The 18,977-nt window shown below is 45.4% G+C and overlaps 1 protein-coding gene across 1 annotated transcript in view; it reads right to left on the minus strand.

Annotated features, from left to right (window-relative positions):
• OTOF (otoferlin) overlaps positions 1–18,977 on the minus strand; it is a 203,173-nt gene that overhangs the window by 138,355 nt on the left and 45,841 nt on the right. Inside the window, exon 3 of the mRNA XM_081854518.1 lies at positions 14,237–14,325. Coding sequence (XP_081710644.1) covers positions 14,237–14,325 — 89 coding nt within the window. The remainder of the gene's footprint in view (positions 1–14,236; positions 14,326–18,977) is intronic.

The following is an 18,977-nucleotide window of genomic DNA, read 5'->3' on the forward strand; positions in this document are numbered from 1 at the left end:
AGCCCATAAAAGACCAGGGCTCCTTTCAGCCATGTTAAAACATGTCCGTCTCTCTCAAGACACACAGAGAGAACAACAAGATACAGTCTCCTCCCAGACTCCTCCCAGCTTCCATAGCTGACGTCAGAAAGTGACGCACAGCTCAGAACACTTAACCAGTTAAGTTCTGAACTCCCACAGGACAGTGTTCTCGAAGCTACCAGCATGAGTTTGACCAAACTGCGGGAGGCAGTGGAAGACAGGAGGGCCTGGCGTGCTCTGGTCCGTGGGGTCACAAAGAGTCAGACACGACTAAATAACTAAACAACAACAACAACTATTGACTATCGACTTGTGAGTAGGGACCACTCCCACTATTGAAAACTTACATTGGCCCACATAGTTGTCAGCAATATCAAGGAAGGATACCTGATATTTTCATGTCCATTCTCTCTGTACTGGTTCCTGCTTCATGCTAAATCATCTTTTTTTTTCTAACTTAATGGAACTTCAGATGTTTTCCTTCCTCCCATAAATATCCGATCCTTTTTAAAATTTAAAAGCATGCAGTTCGCCTTCGCTCCAAATTATCCCCTCTGCGCAGTGCGATCTCTCAGGGTTTCTTAGACATGGTTTTCCTTCCAAAAGGAAAAAGAAAGCTAAAGGGCCGAGTGCATATTAATATTTTAAGAACAACACTGAAGAGCCTGCGTTTTCCTGCTCCTAGTTAAATGTAGGGCAGAAAGGCAGCCCTGAGAGGGGAGTCTTTGAAAGAGCAATGGCAGTAAGGAGCAATGGGTAGAAGTACTGTTTTGGGAGGGACAGGGGGTGGGCGGGGGTGGGGGACTCCCTGGTCCTGAATGGGGTAACTGTGCCCCTGAAGGACCAGGTGCACAGCCTGGGAGTCATTTTGGACTCACAGCTGTCCATGGAGGTGCGGGTCAATTCTCGGTCCAGGGCAGCTGTCTCCCAGTTCCATATGGTATGCAGGATGACACCCTCCCTGCCCGCAGACTGCCTCACCAGAGTGGTGCATGCTCTGGTTATCTCCCGCTTGGACTACTGCAGTGCGCTCTACGTGGGGCTACCTTTGAAGGTGACCCGGAAACTGCAATTAATTCAGAATGCGGCAGCTAGACTGGTGACTGGGAGCGGCTGCCGAGACCATATAACACCGGTCTTGAAAGACCTACATTGGCTCCCAGTACGTTTCCAAGCAAAATTCAAAGTGTTGGTGTTGACCTTTAAAGCCCTAAACAGCCTCGGCCCAGTAGACCTGAAGGAGCGTCTCCACCCCAGACACCGGGGTCCAGCTCCGAGGGCCTTCTGTTGGTTTCCTCCCTGCAAGAAGTGAAGCTACAAGGAACCAGGCAGAGGGCCTTCTCAGTGGTGGCGCCCGCCCTGTGGAATGCCCTTCCTTCAGATGTCAAGAAAATAAACAACTGACTTTTAGAAGACGTCTGAAGGCAGCCCTGTCTAGGAAAGTTTTTAATGTTTTATTGTGCTTTTAATTCTGCAGGGAGCCGCCCAGAGTGACTGGGGAAACCCAACCAGATGGGCGGGGTATAAATATATTATTATTATTATTATTATTATTATTATTATTATTATTATTGAATTGCAGCTGGAAATTCAGCATTGCACCCGTCAATTTCGATAGGCCCCTTCAGAAGGCCAGGAGAGACAAGGAGATAGAACAGAAGCAGCGGCTCGTGGATCAGGCCAGTGGTCCATCAAGTCCAGTTCTCACAAATGCAAAACCAATGCCTCTTCAGAGAAACCCGGAAGCAGGATTCAAGCACAAAGTTTCAGAAGGTGTTTGGGCAGACGATGAACAGTTAAGGTGACATATATTTGCCAATAACAACAACAACAACAACAACAACAACAAATCATTATTTATACCCCGCCCATCTGACTGGGCTTCCCCAGCCACTCTGGGCGGCTTTCAACAGAATATTAGAATACAATAATCTATTAAACATTAAAAGCTTCCCTAAACAGGGCTGCCTTCAGATGTCTTCTAAAAGTCTGGTAGTTGTTGTTCTCTTTGACATCTGGTGGGAGGGCGTTCCACAGGGCGGGCGCCACCACCGAGAAGGCCCTCTGCCTGGTTCCTTGTAACTTGGCTTCTCACAGTGAAGGAACCACCAGAAGGCCCTTGGAGCTGGACCTCAGTGTCCAGGCAGAAAAATTGGGGTTGTGTTTGTTGTTGTTTAGTTGTGTCCGACTCTTCGTGGCCCCCTGGACCAGAGCACGCCAGGCACTCCTGTCTTCCACTGCCTCCTGCAGTTTGGTCAAACTCATGTTTGTAGCTTCGAGAACACTGTCCCACCATCTCGTCCTCTGTCGTCCTCTTCTCCTTGTGCCCTCCATCTTTCCCAACATCAGGGTCTTTCCCAGGGAGTCTTCTCTTCTCATGAGGTGGCCAAAGTCTTGGAGCCTCAGCTTCAGGATCTGTCCTTCCAGGGAGCACTCAGGGTTGATTTCCTTAAGAATGGAGAGGTTTGATCTTCTTGCAGTCCATGGGACTCTCAAGAGTCTCCTCTAGCACCAGAATTCAAAAGCATCCATTCTTCGGCAATCAGCCTTCTTGATGGTCCTGCTCACACTTCCATACATCACTACTGGGAAAACCAGAGCTTTAACTATACCGCAGACTCTTTAGATGCAGTCCTGCATTCCTGAATAAACTACAGTTCGCTGGACAAGTAGCATTCGTTGTTCTTGCTGACGCCGCAAGTGGTGCCAACAATTCAAACACAAAGCACTAGGCAGCCAGAGGCCCTCCTGGTTTCCCCCTCGCCTGAATCTCTGCCTCCTTGCCAGCAAAGGTTAGCAAAGATTTACAGTTCCATTTTGCTGGGAATGCTGGCAGCATTTGAGGATCTCGCTCCTGAACCAAGGGGGCGAGTGAATGTACGGCTTTCATTAACCTCACTTTCCAGGTACCCGCTAAGGAAGCGTCTGAGAACAGGGAGCTCTCCATCATTAAATGCTGTTTGTGGTTAACAAGCAAAATAATCACAGGTCTGGCTTGGGAAAGGGGGAAATCAATGCTTGAAGGCGTAATAGCGTTAAAGAGCGAGGCAGGTCACAGCATCCATCCTTCCTGCTTGGAAAGAAATGAAAACATGCAGAAATTGCATTTCCAAAACTGCTAATCTGAGCCACGACAGAGCGCCTTCTTGAACCTTGTTTTAAACGGTCTTTTCAAAATTAGATCTCCAAGCTGCCTGGTGGAACTTTCTGCCCACATTTTAAAAAAAAAAAAAATACCTTTCTTTGGAACCATCTTCAACTGATTCTGTTATTCCTGTACTTCCCAATTAATTTGGAGTCTACAAAGAAAATGGCAATCTTCATTAGCCGCGGGCGTTTTTCACGCATTCTCGTTTCTATTTGGCACTTCACACTTTTCTTTATTCGCTTTTGCAGTGCGAAAAACATATTCCTTCTGGAAGGATTGCTGTGCAAGATTCATAGATGCCCACAAAAAAAAAATGGACTTGAGGAGGATAATGAGGCACATAAATGCTGCAGAATGTCCTCGGTATTCTTCTCTGGAAGAACTTCCTGTCAAGCGATTCTTAAAAGGTAGAGTCTGAAGAGGCCTCCTGAGATTTTCTGTAGCAACCTGTAAGTCTGTTCAGTCTGGCACATGGGAGCAGAGGTACTTGGAGTGAATTTCTTCAGGCAGCAGCAGCTGGAAAGCCACTCAGGTGATGATTTTTGTGAATCTCCCAGGAATCCAAATGGCCATGCAGGTAGAGCACTGAGTCATCCCCCAGGGAAATCTGGTCTTTATTATTTGTCTTCTATCGCAGTGTTATGATTTTATTTTTATTTTTGTTTAGGGAAACAGGTGGAATTTGATTGAGTTTCCATTTAAAGATGAACCGACCTAGTTTGGACTTCCCAAAAATGAATTGCAAACTCCAGAGCAAGAAATATCACGCTTCTGCCAATTTTGCAATGCAGTACCTGTGTCATGTAACGCATACACGAGTGAAAAGTGTGCATGAAAAATTGACCAGCAAGCAGAGATGATAGAATATATGGAACTTGTAAAAACGACGGGGAGAACAAGAGGAAACTGAAACCAGAAAGTGAGTAAAGATTGGGCAATATTTAAAGGACATCTTCAAAAGTACTGTGACAATGCAAATCTCCTGACAGATTTAGAGTGAATCTCGAATAACAAGGAAATTATAAAAGCAAAAATTTCTCTTGATATGTAATGGGGGTGGGGGGGACGGGGCAAAAACAAGGAAGTGTGTATAGACCAACAATGCGTAAAATGTACAATGAGGTGAATCAGAAGTCAAAAGCATGTGTAATGTTAAATGATATGTTGTTAGTTAATGTCTAGTTGTTATGTGGGTATGGTGATACTTTGTTCGTGTTTTTTATGTTTTATGTAAATTGTTTTGCAATAAAGGAAATTTAAAAAATTAAAAGAAAAGTGTGCATGAAAGCAACTCATACCGAGTGCAAATTGTTACGATAGCTACAACTGTTCCTGGGCTGGTATTGCTTGGCCACAGTAGTTCAGGGGTTGGTTAATTCAAGACTGCATAATTGCAACACACCCTGTGGGGGATTTCCCTTGAGCTTGATCCGGAAGCTATGTTTAGTGCAGATTGCTGCCAGGAGCAAGAGTGCATCAGCTAATAACATCTGTGCTCAGAGATCTGCACTGGCCGCCAATTTGCTAGGTTGACGTGTTACTATTAAGCAACTTGGGACCAGTTTACCTGCTAGATATTCTGACCCAATACATTCCCACTTGACCGCTCCAATCTGCAGAACCAGCGCTGCCACATAATACTCGTGCCACATTTGCAAAAAAGGGTGGTGATCTTTGGAACTCCCTGCCTATTGAGATCAGGAAGGCACTTTCTCTGCACTCTTTCCTGCATTTGTTGTAGATGTTTCGTCGTTTAGTCGTGTCTGCCTCTTCGTGACCCCCTGGACCAGAGCACGCCAGGCACTCCTGTCTTCCACTGCCTCCCGCAGTTTGGTCAGACTCATGCTGGTAGCTTCAAGAACACTGTCCCACCATCTCGTCCTCTGCCGTCCCCTTCTCCTTGGAACTAGATACCTCTTATTTTTTTTATATAATAATTTTTATTAAATTTTTAAACAATAAACAACAACATACATAAAAACATGTTCTTTTTCATTAACCACATTTCATTCTCATCTTTGGACTTCCTCACATCTCTTGTTCCTGCACTCTAAACACATAAATTTTTCTAGCAAATTATTTACTTAGTTCAATTTATATTATATAATTGTCCAATATTGAATCTCAAATTTTAGAGTTTAAATAACTCTTATTCTTTAAAAATTAATTCTAGGATATTTTTTATCCAAAATTTGTCTTATCTTTCAATGACATTTAAATTTATATTCCTTATTACTAATTTATTGGAGCCATATTGTTACGAATCTTACATCTTTCTTAACATTCGTACAATTTACAATATTTTTGTAAATAGTCCTTAAATTTCTTCCACTCCTCCTCCACCAGTTCCTCTCCGAGGTCTCGGATTCTGCCCGTCATTTCTGCCAGTTCCATATAGTCCATCAGTTGCATCTGCCATTCTTCCAGTGTGGGCAAATCTTGGGTTTTCCAGCCTTTAGCGATGAGTATCCTTGCTGCTGTTGTGGCATACATAAAAAAAGTTCGGTCCTTCTTTTGCACACTCTGGCCGACAATGCCCAAAAGGAAGGCCTCTGGTTTCTTAGGGAAGGTATACTTAAACACCTTTTTCAGCTCATTATATATCATTTCCCAGAAGGTCTTCACTCTAGGACAGGACCACCAGAGGTGAAAGAATGTTCCTTCAGCTTCTTTACACTTCCAACATTTGTTATCAGACAAATGGTATATCTTTGCAAGCTTGACTGGGGTCATGTACTACCTGTATATCATTTTCATAATATTTTCTTTCAAGGCATTACATGCCGGACTAGATACCTCTTAGGGTCCCTTCCAACTCTACACTTCTATGATTTGTGGATCCTTGACAGCCTCTTCTGTTTCATTTGTCTAGTCCTGGTCTGAGTACTTTCATCCATTATTCAGCTTATGAATTATATTCATGAGATGCCTCATGGAATCATCTCTGTAGGTGTCATAAAAAGAGAATAAGAACACAGCAATGAAAATATTCTAAGATAAAAGAGGACAATAAATATAAAAGACAAGAGGCATAAAAACCTCAAAATATAGTTTTAGACCATACTGTGCCAACCAGGGCTGGATTTAGGTTTGATGAGGCCCTAAGCTCCTGAAGGTAATGGGGTCCTTTATATGTCCAGCTGTCCTTTGTCAACAACAAATTGTCGCTGTTTTGTGTTGAATATATGCTATATGGTAATTTATGTGCTTAACAGGTCCATACACAACACAAAACACTGTTACTGTATGTAGGTTTTATTTTATTTATTTTTTTATCTTATATTTTGGAAATGTACATCCAGCGTTTCTTTTCCTTTAAATTTTTTTGGGGGGGGGCCCAAGAGAATGGGGCTCTAAGCTACAGCTTGTTTAGCTTATACGTAAATCCGGCACTGGATATAGGGGAACTTTGGAAGAGCGATCAGAAATTCACAGAATGTTACTCCTTGAAAGAGAACTGAAAACGATTTACAGGTGGTATCTTAACTCCGAGTAGACTTGCTAAAATGTATAAGACTGAATCAGATAAGTGCTGAAGATGCAATGAGACTGAGGGTACGTTCCATCATATGTGGTGGACCTGTAAAAGGTTAAAAGAATATTGGGAAATAATTTATAATGAACTGAAAAAAATGTTTAAAAGTACTTTTCCAAAACAACAACAACCCAGAGTCCTTTTTGTTGGGGATAATTCAGATGGAAATTCCCAGGTATCAAAAAAAGTTATTTATGTATGCCACTACTGCAGCCCGTGTTTTGTTAGCCCCCAAATGGAAAACAAACAAGGTCTCAACTAAAGAAGAATGGCAGCCTAAACTGATGGAATATGCGCAGCTTGCAGACTTAACTTATAGAAAAAGAGAACAAGAAGAATGCACATTTAAAGAAGACTGGAAAATTTTTATTGAATATAAGGGTGAAAATAGTGTACATTTGAAAACATTGGCAACTTTAAGATAAATTCAACCGCGTAAAATAAGTTTTGATGGATGTAAAAATGGAATACTGAATGTTTTAAGGTAAAGGTAAAGGGACCCCTGGAATACTGAATGTTTTAAGGTAAAGGTAAAGGGAACCCTGACTGTTAGGTCCAGTTGTGGCCGACTCTGGGGTTGCAGCGCTCATCTCGCTTTACTGGCTGAGGGAGCTGGCGTACAGCTTCCAGGTCATGTGGCCAGCATGACTAAGCCACTTCTGGCGAACCAGAGCAGCGCACGGAAATGCCGTTTACCTTCCCGCCGGAGCGGGAAGCACTTTGAGGTGCTTTTGAACTGCTAGGTTGGCAGGAGCAGGGACCGAGCAACGGGAGATCACCCCGTTGTGGGGATTCGAACTGCCGACCTTCTGATTGGCAAGCCCTCGGCTTTGTGGTTTAACCCACAGCGCCACCCGCATCCCACTGAATGTTTTAGTTTATGTAAAATATGCAGGGATCTATGGCATGCAAAATATGCAGGGATCTATGGCATGCAAACCATGGAAACAGAAGGATGGAAGTCATTGATATTTTAAGGTTGTTTAAATGAATATTCTAAAATGTAAAAGAGGAAAACTTAATAAAAATTGCACACAAAAAAGAAGCTTTGCAGCCATGTCGCCCCTTTTCCTTTAGGCAGGGAAATTTCTTCACTCCATGGTTGCTCAGCTGTTTTCCTGCTGCTCAGCAGCTGAGCAAAAAATAAGGTTGCCCTCGGAATAGGAGGCCTGGTGGCCAGCTGCAGCGGGGCAGAGAGGGGACTCAGATCATATTGCAAGTTAATTAGCCACCAGGCGATCAGCGGCAAATGACGTTCCGCCACAAAGCCACACGAAAAGAACGTTGGTGCATAAATGATTCAGATGGGGATTGTGTGTCACCCCTTTATCTGAAGAGCATCCTGGTAAGCCGATCGCCTTTATCAAGCATCTCTGTGTGTCGTTCATGGACTGTAATAAAACACACACAGGGACACCGGCTCGGTCAACACCTCTAGCCTGCAAGACTTCGGCCCCATTGCAGGAGACATTTTGCACACGTTGGAAGGAAAGCGTGTTCTCCTTCACGGAGAGCACGTGTTGCGGTGGGGGCCTCCAGGACACTCCAAAGTTGGGGGGTGGGCTAATTGACCGTTGGCCACTGATGCGATTGGGGCTTCCCTTGTTGTTGGGAGGAAGTTAATGTTGCCATTTATTGACTGACAGCCAGAAATGCTAAAACTCCTTGCACAAGGCTAGGGCTTCCTCTTTTCGGCCGTGCATCGGATTGCCCGTCCCTCCCTCCCTAGAATAGGGTTGTTTGCTTTGACCTTGCTATGCCTGTCATGGGGCCGTCTGCTTTGGAGCGGGGGCCGGGTAGGAATTTTGTCCATCTGGCTGATTGGCTGGGGCCATTTGTTTTTTGCCTACTGTGTAGCAAATCGTCACAACTTGTAAGGTTCGTGGTTAGGCATTGGTTTATGGTATGGTTGGTTGAGGGGCATGGATTGGCTGTGCCTGCCCCTCTAACGCTGCTGCTGCAAGGGATTCCGTTAAAGGAATCGGGGGCTAACTATTGCTTGTCCACTCTGTCAAGGGGGCTCGGGCCATAGCAATGAGCTCCTGGTTGCATTTGGGGAGGGCTGAGGGCAGGTTCCCTGCTCCGACGCTACCCCCAAGTGTATTCCCCTATTCTGACTTTCGCATCGTGCGGAATGTCAGTCTGTCCCCCATGGTGGGGGCAGATAGTCGCAACCAATGCCTAAGCAACCACTCACAAATTTGTATTTTAATAAAGTTGTGGCCAAAATTATGCCAAAAATCTTAAACAAAAATTCTGTGTGATGTGTGAGTTATTGGGGTGGCCCTGGGGACCTCAACACGCAAATAAAAGCACCAGAAGGCTGGGGATCTTGACATCACCAGGGATTTCTGCAAGGGACGCCAGGTTTTGAGAAATTCTTGCACGCCCTCTCCAAGTAAAAGGAGACGCGTTTGGTGTATCCTTTATGCTTGGGGAGGGAAGCAGTTTCTCAAATGTTTGGATGGCCAGCTGTCAAGGATGCTATATTTTATTTTATTTCATTATTTTTTTTCAAATATCCTCCATTGTTTTTTCGTAACAACAACAAACAAAACCAACGCTCCCACATTCAAAAAATTGTATGTCTTCTTATTTACCCTGCACCTTATTGCGCCCGGACTTCCTTCCATCCCTTCAACGGTTTTCATATCTCAAATCTTTTCTTACAGTTTCTTATTTACACTCCATCCACATCACAAGATTTACATTAATCCTGCTACAGTTTTTAAATTCTTACAATTACTCCGTATATATTCAACAAATGTACTCCAATCCTTTTCGAACTTTGCTTCTTTTTGGTTCCGAATCCTATAAGTCAATTTCGCCATTTCTATGTATTTAAACATTTTTGTCTGCCACTCCATTTTGTCTGCCAATCCAAGTTTGGATTTCTTGGGATTTCCATTTCTGAGCCACTAAGATTCTAGCAGCGGTCGTTGCGTACATGAATATTTTGATTACAAACTGTCATGGATGCTTTAGCTGAGATTCCTGCATTACAGCGGGTTGGACTAGATGACCCTCGGGGTCTCTTCCAACTCTACAATTCTAGGATTCTATATCTTAATGCGACGGGGTGAGCTCCCGTTGCTCGGTCCCTGCTCCTGCCAACCTAGCAGTTCGAAAGCATGAAGTGTAAGTAGATAAATAGGTACCGCTCCGGCGGGAAGGTAAAGGGCGTTTCCATGCACTGCTCTGGTTCACCAGAAGCGGCTTAGTCATGCTGGCCACATGACCTGGAAGCTGTACGCCGGCTCCCTCGGCCAATAAAGCGAGATGAGCACTGCAACCCCAGAGTCGGCCACGACTGGACCTAATGGTCAGGGGTCCCTTTACCTTTCCCAATGCAAAAACCCTGAGGATCCATGTGGCTCTGTGCTTTGTAACCATGTTTTTGCACCATTGTGGCCCCACGAAGCAGCGGATGCCAGAGGTTTTTGGGGAAAACTCACTCACTGTGGACCATGAGTTGAAATAAAGAGCATGAAATCAACACTCAACTCCTAGTATACTTCAGTAACCTTTCAGAAGTGAGCGCGTTCCCCCTAGTCCTGAGCTCAGGGTGCATATATGTGCAAAGAAAGTGATGTATCTTGAAGACACCACAACCTCTGCTGACCTCCCTTCCAAGGACCCCAGACCCCGGGAAAGTGGAGGCACCCCTGGAATTTCTCGCCCCTCAGAGATCGGGGTTGCACACAACAATGTTGTTGTTTTTGTTGTTTAGTCATGTCCGACTCTTGGTGACCCCCTGGACCAGAGCACGCCAGGCACTCCTGTCTTCCACTGCCTCCCCCAGTTTGGTCAGACTCATGCTGGTAGCTTCGAGAACACTGTCCCACCATCTCATCCTCTGTCGTCCCCTTCTCCTTGTGCCCTCCATCTTCCCCAACATCAGGGTCTTTTCCAGGGAGTCTTCTCTTCTCCTGAGGTGGCCAAAGTATTGGAGCCTCAGCTTCAGGATCTGTCCTTCCAGTGAGCACTCAGGGCTGATTTCCTTCAGAATGGAGAGGTTTGATCTTCTTGCAGTCCATGGGACTCTCCAGAGTCTCCTCCAGCACTACAATTCAAAAGCATCAATTCTTTGGCGATCAGCCTTCTTGATGGTCCAGCTCTCACTTCCATACATCACTACTGGGAAAACCATAGCTTTGACTTTACGGACCTTTGTTGGCAAGGTGATGTCTCTGCTTTTTAAGACCACTGCCTTGCCGTGGCGAAGGGGCTTGAATAACTCAGAGAAGCTATGAACTATGCCGTGCAGGGCCACCCAAGGTGGACTGGTCGTAGTGAAGAATTTTGACCAAACATGATCCACCTGGAGCAGGAACCGGCAACCCACTCTAGTATCCCTGCCAAGAAAACTCCATGGACAAAGACGACAATGTTACAAGTTTCTAAAAATCCCTAGTGCCGTGCTCAGGAACTAGGGGGACATTGACCCTCACAAATGCATATTTCCTTATTTTCCCCTGGACTTCCTTGGCTAAAAGGCCTTGGACAGAATAAGAGGTCATGGCAAAACGGAGCTATTGAGTTACCCAGTGGAGGTAACTGAATCAGCCAGGGCCAAAAGTCAGAGGGGGAAAGGGGAGGTAGAGTGACAATAGGATCAAATGCTTCAAATGCAACGGGGGAAGGCGACTGCAGGTGAGAGATCTGAACAGACGGAGGGCTGCATCATGCCCTCCAACATTTCTCAGTTGAAAATAGGGGCATTCTCTCTTTACCCTCTAAAATAAAAAAATTAAGGTCTTATATATATAATAAATGTTCATAAATATACCAAGGAAACATGTACATAAATATCTAAACCACATGTCTGAAGCAGCACAGGAAAACAGCCCTGGAACCATTTTGAGTCCCAAACTGGCCAAATGTTTTCTCTGCAAAGTCACAGGAAATTGGAAAAGCCTCCCCCTTGTCTTTTCCTTCACAAATCCTGTCTTAAGGGTATGTCTGTGTATGAATAGGGTGAGCCTGTGATCATTACAAAAGACTGGCCAGGCTCCCCAGGGTATCCAATCAAGTAAGCATTAACAGGTAACCTGCCAGACAGGAGGTAAACAACACACTCAGATTTTTAGACCTCCCCTTTCTGTGATGTAGGTATGATGTTTCTGGGGGTGGTCTTGGACTCCAAGGCAGGCAATTTAAAATGTCTATATAAGGGCGGACACACCTTGGTTCTGGGTCCTCCTCCTCCTCCTGCGTGTGAAGGGGGCACCCTGCTGCAACAGATCAATAAAGATCAGGCTTACTAGCTGCTTTGCTTCTCAATATTCTCTGGTTGGCCTCTGTCATTTTCTCCGACCAATGGAGAACCTACAAAGGACTCTATAAGGGTTCTTGTGTCCCCCATAAGGGAATAAGGGCAGATTTTCATTTATTATACCTCCAACGAACCCTCCTTAGCCCACCCCCCATTTTTTTTCTTCCCCACCTGAGCATTTCCTTTTTTTATATATATAAATATTTATTAAGATTTTACAAAATCATAAATACAAAAATACATAATAACACAAAAAAAGAAAAAATACAAAATACAAAAAACAGAAAAAATGAACCAAAAAGAAGTTAAAACAAATCCACTTTTTTTAAAAACTTTAAACTCATAAGCTTGTTTCTTTGACCTCCTCACACCTCCCGTTTTTGTATTCCCATTAACATAATCAGATCAGCAAATCCTTATCCTCTTTCATTTATCTTAACTCTATATCTTAACATGTTAAAACTCTATATTTTCACCCATTATCAATTCACTTTTGCATACTCTTTTTAACTTTGTTGCTTTGTTGAGCATTTCCTATCAGAAGGAGGACAAGTGCCAACACCCCAACACCAAGGAGACCCAGCACACACACGTCCTCCACCATCCTGAGAAAACCACTTAATCCCCATTTTATTTTAAGACTCCTTGGGCTCCCCTCTGCTTTCATTTTCTTCCCACCTGGAGTGGCCCTGACCATTGCCTGCCTTCAGGGCTGGCGCTTCATGTGAGGTCAGGCTTTCCCAGATTTCTATTTCAATTTGTGTGGTTGTTTTTTTTAAAAAAGAAGAGTTTGGATTTGATATCCCGCTTTCTCACTACCCGAAGGAGTCTCAAAGCGGCTCACATTCTCCTTTCCCTTCCTCCCGCACAACAAACACTCTGTGGGGTGAGTGGGGCTGAGAGACTTCAGAGGAGTGGGACTGGCCCAAGGTCACCCAGCAGCTGCAGGTGGAGGAGCGGAGACGCAAACCCGGTTCACCAGATTACGAGTCCACCACTCTTAACCACTACATCACGCTGGCTCTCACCCACACAATTGCTCAACAGATGTGCAGACTTTCCTCTTCTGCTGTGGGGGCACCTTTCTTCCACCCAATGAAACTTGGGAAGGAATTTCACTCTTGGCGCAGGCTCAGATTGCTGTAATTTGTGGCTTGGGTGAAAAAATGCTATTTTCATCTCCTTGGTAAACAAATGTATCCGGCATAGTCCTGCGTGGAAGGCGATTGCCTTCCTACCACGTAGGGTTTCTGTGACAAATGGTTTGTGTGTGCCATTGTGTGCGCTGCCTTTGGAAATTCTCTAATTTGCTGGGCTCTCCCCCAAACCAGAGGGGGAGAGATGAATGCTAGTATTTGTCAGGCACTAGAGAACGAAACCAAGAGAGAAGGCATTGATTTTCTGCTTATGGTACCAAACCAGTCTTTGGTTTGTAGGTATATCAGCCCTGTGGGATGTGATACATAAGTAGCAGTCAAATACAACATTCCATGTTTTCCTAGAGTGGACATGCAGGGGGATGTTTGGTCCAGCCGCTCGAAAGCTTCCTGTTTCCTCCTGGCCAGGAGCGTCCTTCCTCTTGCATGTGACTAGAGGTGAGCGTGACCTTACCTGTCCAGGTAACAAAAGCACAAGGCACGCAGCACTCTCTCTCTGTCTTTTTGACTTCCTCTCGTTGTTGGAGCAGCTTTTTAGCTAGAGCTGCCCTGTTGGCTTTCAGCCAACAGAGGACAAAAAGACTCTCTCCATATGGGTTAGACTCACAATCTGAGACAGACTGAATTGTATAATAGTTAGAGGCTCACACGAGCCTGCAACCAGCTATCTGCTGTGCAGGTAAAAAGGGGGATGTAAACTCTGCTAAGTAAAGGAACTTGCTCGTGTGTGTTAGGAAGGATATTAATGAACAATATATCCTCTCCTGCCATCCTGAGCATTCCCACACCATCTAGTCCAGCATCTGGTCCTCACAGTGGCCAACCAGATGTGTGTGGAAGACCAGCAAGCAGGATTTGAGCATCTTATCTCCAGCAGTTTCCAGGATCTGGCATTCAGAAGCATTGCTGTCTCCATCTATGGATGCAGAGCATAGTCATCCTGGCTAGTAGTCATCTACAGCCCTCTCCTCCTCCTCCATTAATTTGTCTAATCCTTGAAAGATGTTGAGAAGAAGCTGCACAGATTGCAGGGGCTCTCTTAAGGAAGCCCCAGAGTTGGAGGAACAAAACTCACCCCAGACATGCAGAACGCCACTGACCTGTTGGAGAAGACTTTGCTGTAGTTGAAGACCTGGACCTCCAGCATCTCGTTGACGTCGATGCTGCTTGCAACGGACCATCGGAAGGTCTGCAGGAAGAGAGGGGAGATGTGAGGGGGTGTGGGTTGTGGGATGTGATCCATGAGAGGCAGTCAACTACAACATTCCTTGTTTTCCTAAAGTGGACATGTGAGGGAATGTTTGGTCCAGCCAGTCTAAAGTTTCTGTTCCTCCTGGCTGGAGCATCCTTCCTTTTGCATGTGATAGAAGGTGGGCGTGACCTTACCTGTCCAGGTAACAAAAGGACGAGTCATGCAGAACACCTCTCTCTCTTTGACTTCCTTCTTTGTTGGACCAAAGCTAGCTAGGACTGCTCTGCTAGCTCTCAACTAGCAGAAGCACTGGGCTTATTCCCCCATATGGGGTAGATCCACATGTACATATTTGCAACTAAGTCGGCCTTCAGGGATCCAACTGTGAACTGATGTAAGGAAACATCTTTTATTGACTTTGAATAGGATTGTGGCGTCTTTATTCTTTTAAGAGGGATTTAAGGGAACTTACCAGGAACGTACAATTCAGTCTGAGACAGACTGAATTGTATAATAGTGAGAGGCTCACACGAGCCTGCAACCAGCTATCTGCTGTGCATGTAAAAAGGGGGATGTAACTCTGCTAAGTAAAGCAACTTGCTAGTGCAAGTTAGGAAGGATATTAATAAAGAATATATCCTCTCCTGCCACCCTGAATATTCCCACAAGGATGTCCTGCTTTGGCCACAGAACTTATAGATGGAAAAGAAGAGCTCTTCAACCGTGAATTTGAAATTCACCATGTGCTGCATTTTGAAAGAAAAAATTCTGGAGAGCTGCACAGGGCTGGATGGGCAGAGGTTTGACTTGGATTAAGGCAGCTCCTTATCTTCCTCCGATGGTTTTTTGGTTTTACACACAGCTCCTCCAGAGGAAGGACCAAACCAATGGATTATTATTATTGTTATTATTAATCAAATTTATATACCGCTCTTCATCCAAAGATCTCAGGGTGGTTTGCAAGATAAAAATACAGAATAAAAATGACAATACAGTAAAGGAGATTCCAGCTAAACCTTAGGAATAACTTTTTGACATTAATCGAAATACTTTATTGTCACTTGTACAACTTGTATACAGTGAGATTACAGGAGCACCCCCCACTCAGCTCTCTTAGTCTTAATTCCCCTCATTTACTGACGCACCAAACCCGAAAGTCAGTTGCCCTGTTGTTATCTTTTCATTCAGCAGCCTACCAGCCCTGGGATAGAAGCTATTCTTTACCCTGTTGGCGCGACTAATCATGCTTCTATATCTTCTGCCTGAGGGCAGGAGATCAAGAAAGTGCTGGCCAGGGTGTGAATCATCCCTGAGAATTTTCCTCACTCTCCCAAGGCAACGTTCTTCCTCTATTTCATCCAGTGGATTCACAGGACAGCCCATAATATCTTGTGCTGTATTCACCACCCTCTGTAGGCACTTCCTATCAGTTGATGTCAAACCAGCGTACCACACCGTGATGCAGTAGGAAAGGACACTTTCTATTGTGGACCAGTAGAAGGAGATCCCCTTCATGGATCACTGCCTTGCCGTGGCGAAGGGGCTTGAAGAACTCAGAGAAGCTATGAACTATGCTGAGCAGGGCACCCAAGATGAACAGGTCATAGTGGAGAGTTTTGACCAAATGTGATCCACCTGGAGGAGGAACCGGCAAGCCACTCCAGTATCCCTGCCAAGGCATATAAAAGTTACAGGAGTGCCTGGCGTTCTCTGGTCCATGGGGTCACGAAGAGTCGGACACGATTAAACGACTAAACAACAACAAAGAAGGAGATCATCAGATGTTGATTGGCATCATTCTTCCGCAATACTCTGAGGAGATGGAGTCACTGTTGGGCTTTCTTAACCACCTGGGTTGTATTTATTTTCCAAGTAAGGTCTTCACTGAGATAAACTCCATAGCTGTTTGGCTCTGGAATGGACTCCCTCAGAAGGGGGTGGACTCTCCTTCCTTGGAGATTTTCAAGTAGAGGTTGGGTGGACACCTGTCATGGATTATTTAGCTGTGATTCCTGCATTGCAGGGGGTTGGACTAGATGACCCCAGGGACCCTTCCAAATGAATTCTGTGATTCTATGCAGTGCTTTTGGGGGGGGGGAATGCAGGGGTACGCATACCCCTAAAAATTAACAGTTGTCAACAGGTTTACCATACCCATTGAGTCAATCACCCATCTCCTACTACCCTCCTGAGAAAAAGCCCACCCCACCCTCCCACTATATATAAGGGTCTGGTGACTTCTGTTTCAGTGTATCTGAAGAAGTGTGCATGCGCATGAAACTTATACGAAGAACAAACTTAGTTGGTCTCTAAGGTGCTACTGGACAATTTTTTAAATATATTTCGACTGCGTCAGACCAACACAGCTACCTACCTGAACCCTAAACATTTTGTGAATCTTTGTACTTTTGTCCGTTTACTGTACAGTGGTACCTCGAGTTAAGTACTTAATTCGTTCCAGAGGTCCGTTCTTAACTTGAAACTGTTCTTAACCTGAAGCACCACTTTAGCTAATGGGGCCTTCTGCTGCTGCTGTGCCACCAGAGCACAATTTCTGTTCTCATCCTGAAGCAAAGTTCTTAACCTGAAGCACTATTTCTGGGTTAGCGGAGTCTGTAACCTGAAGCGCCTGTAACCTGAAGCGTATGTAACCCAAGGTACCACTGTATTTATTTTTCCCAATTTGAACTATAAAATGGTGATTTTCTTGAGTCAAAATAAGAGTACAGTGGATGCTCAGGTTACGAACGTGATCTGTGCGGGAGGCACGTTCACAACCCGCATCATTCGCAACCTGCAGCACAGTGCCTGCGCACGCTCGGGTTGCGATTCGGTGCTTCTGCACATGCACAAAGTGCAATTTAGCGCTTCTGCGCATGCGCAAGCGCCAGAAGTAACCCATTCTGGTACTTCCGGATTTTGGCGCATCTGTGCCCCTAGACATTTTTTGAGGGGAAAAAGCACTGATTCTATGAACCCACATTGTCTGTCCTCCCCCTGCCCTCCTCGTCCTCCTCTGCTGCCTGTCTTTTGCTCTCAGTTTCCGTGGCCTCTTTGTTCACGCTGCTGGTGTTTGCTTGCAAGTCCAGGCGTGCGCCCCGCTGGGTGAAAGAATTGCGCAAGGAAGGTTAAGAGACCGTCTCCAATATCGGAGCGCCGTAACGCACGCTCTCCTCCCGTGGGGAACAGCGCAGCAAAACGCTGTTGCTGAACTGCAAGCAATAGATTGGCTGGGAAGGGAGGAAAAGCTTCATGCAAATTCAGTGGAAATGGAAAACTCTCAGGGGCGGGTCAAATGCTAAGGATTCTCCTTCGTTCAAAACGCTATGGGCAAGACAACGATTGAATTCCAGGATGAAAAACGAAGGGCTTCTTTTTAAAAAATCGTTCCCATGTTTTATACATTGACATCAACCGCGAATCCTTTATTACAGAGTTTCACAAGCAAAGGAGAGGTCCATAAGAATATGATGGAATTTTATAAAACAGTGTGAATAAAGGCCCCCGTAGTCTCTCCCAATTCTAGAATTTGTGGACCTCCAATGAAGCTCAATATTGGAAGATTCAGATCAAAGAAAAGAAAAGCATAGGGTCTTTTTGGAGCAGGAACTCGGGGGAACTGAGTTCCCATACCTTCTTTAAAATTAAATATTTTTTTCCAGTGGCAGGGCTGGAACAGACTTAGATCCAACACCTGAGCCAAAAATCCACCTACAGTGGTACCTCAGGTTAAGAACTTAATTCGTTATGGAGGTCTGTTCTTAACCTGAAACTGTTCTTAACCTGAGGTACCACTTTAGCTAAAGGGGTGTGATGGCCTGGGACATGGACTCAGACTCGGAACCAGAGGAGTCTCAGTCTGCACCAGATCCTTTGCCTCAGGCAGCATCTGAGCCAAGTCTGGGGTCTGATCCTGAAGAGTCGCAGTCTGCACAGGTACCCCTGCAACAAACACCAGCTGGGCTGTGTCAGGGGCCTGAGCCTGCCCTGGCTCCAGATGCAGGGATGACCTCGTTGCCTCCAGCTGGCCATCACTTACAGCTGCTCCACTACCGGTTGGGTCAGGGGAGGCTGAGGAGGCCTCTGGGTCTAGTAACCCACCAACATCTCCCGAGCCGCAGAGACTCAGGTCTGAGAGAAGGAGAGACCTGAGTACTCACAGGAGGAGTTCTCGTCTTCGGGTGAGGCAGGGAGGTGAGTCGCCGGGGGATCAGGACTGGCCGTTACTCCGACAAAGATAAAAGGCTGTCAGACCCTGCCCCAGGTTGCGGGAGCAACATTGCTGTTTGCCAGAACCTGCCTGAGATCCTGTGCCTGACCTTGCCTGGTTTCCTGCCTCGTGTCCTGCCTTGGCCCTGTCGGACTGACTCTTCGCGTAACCCTTGGATTTGGGACCGGACCTGGACTGTGTTACTTGGGTTACCCCTGGGCCCAGCACATGGGGCCTCCCGCTGCCGCCGCATGATTTCTGTTCTCATCCTGAAGCAAAGTTCTTAACCCAAGGTACTATTTCTGGGTTAGCGGAGTCTGTAACCTGAATTGTCTGTAACCCGAGGTACCACTGTATATCTGTAATCAATAAAGTTGTGGCCATTTCTGATCCAGATCATTGTCTACTTGAGCTTATTAATCACGTCTTACATTTAGCC

Source organism: Podarcis erhardii (genome assembly GCF_964252035.2).
Source record: "Podarcis erhardii genome assembly, chromosome: 3".
Taxonomy (NCBI): Eukaryota; Metazoa; Chordata; class Lepidosauria; order Squamata; family Lacertidae; genus Podarcis; species Podarcis erhardii.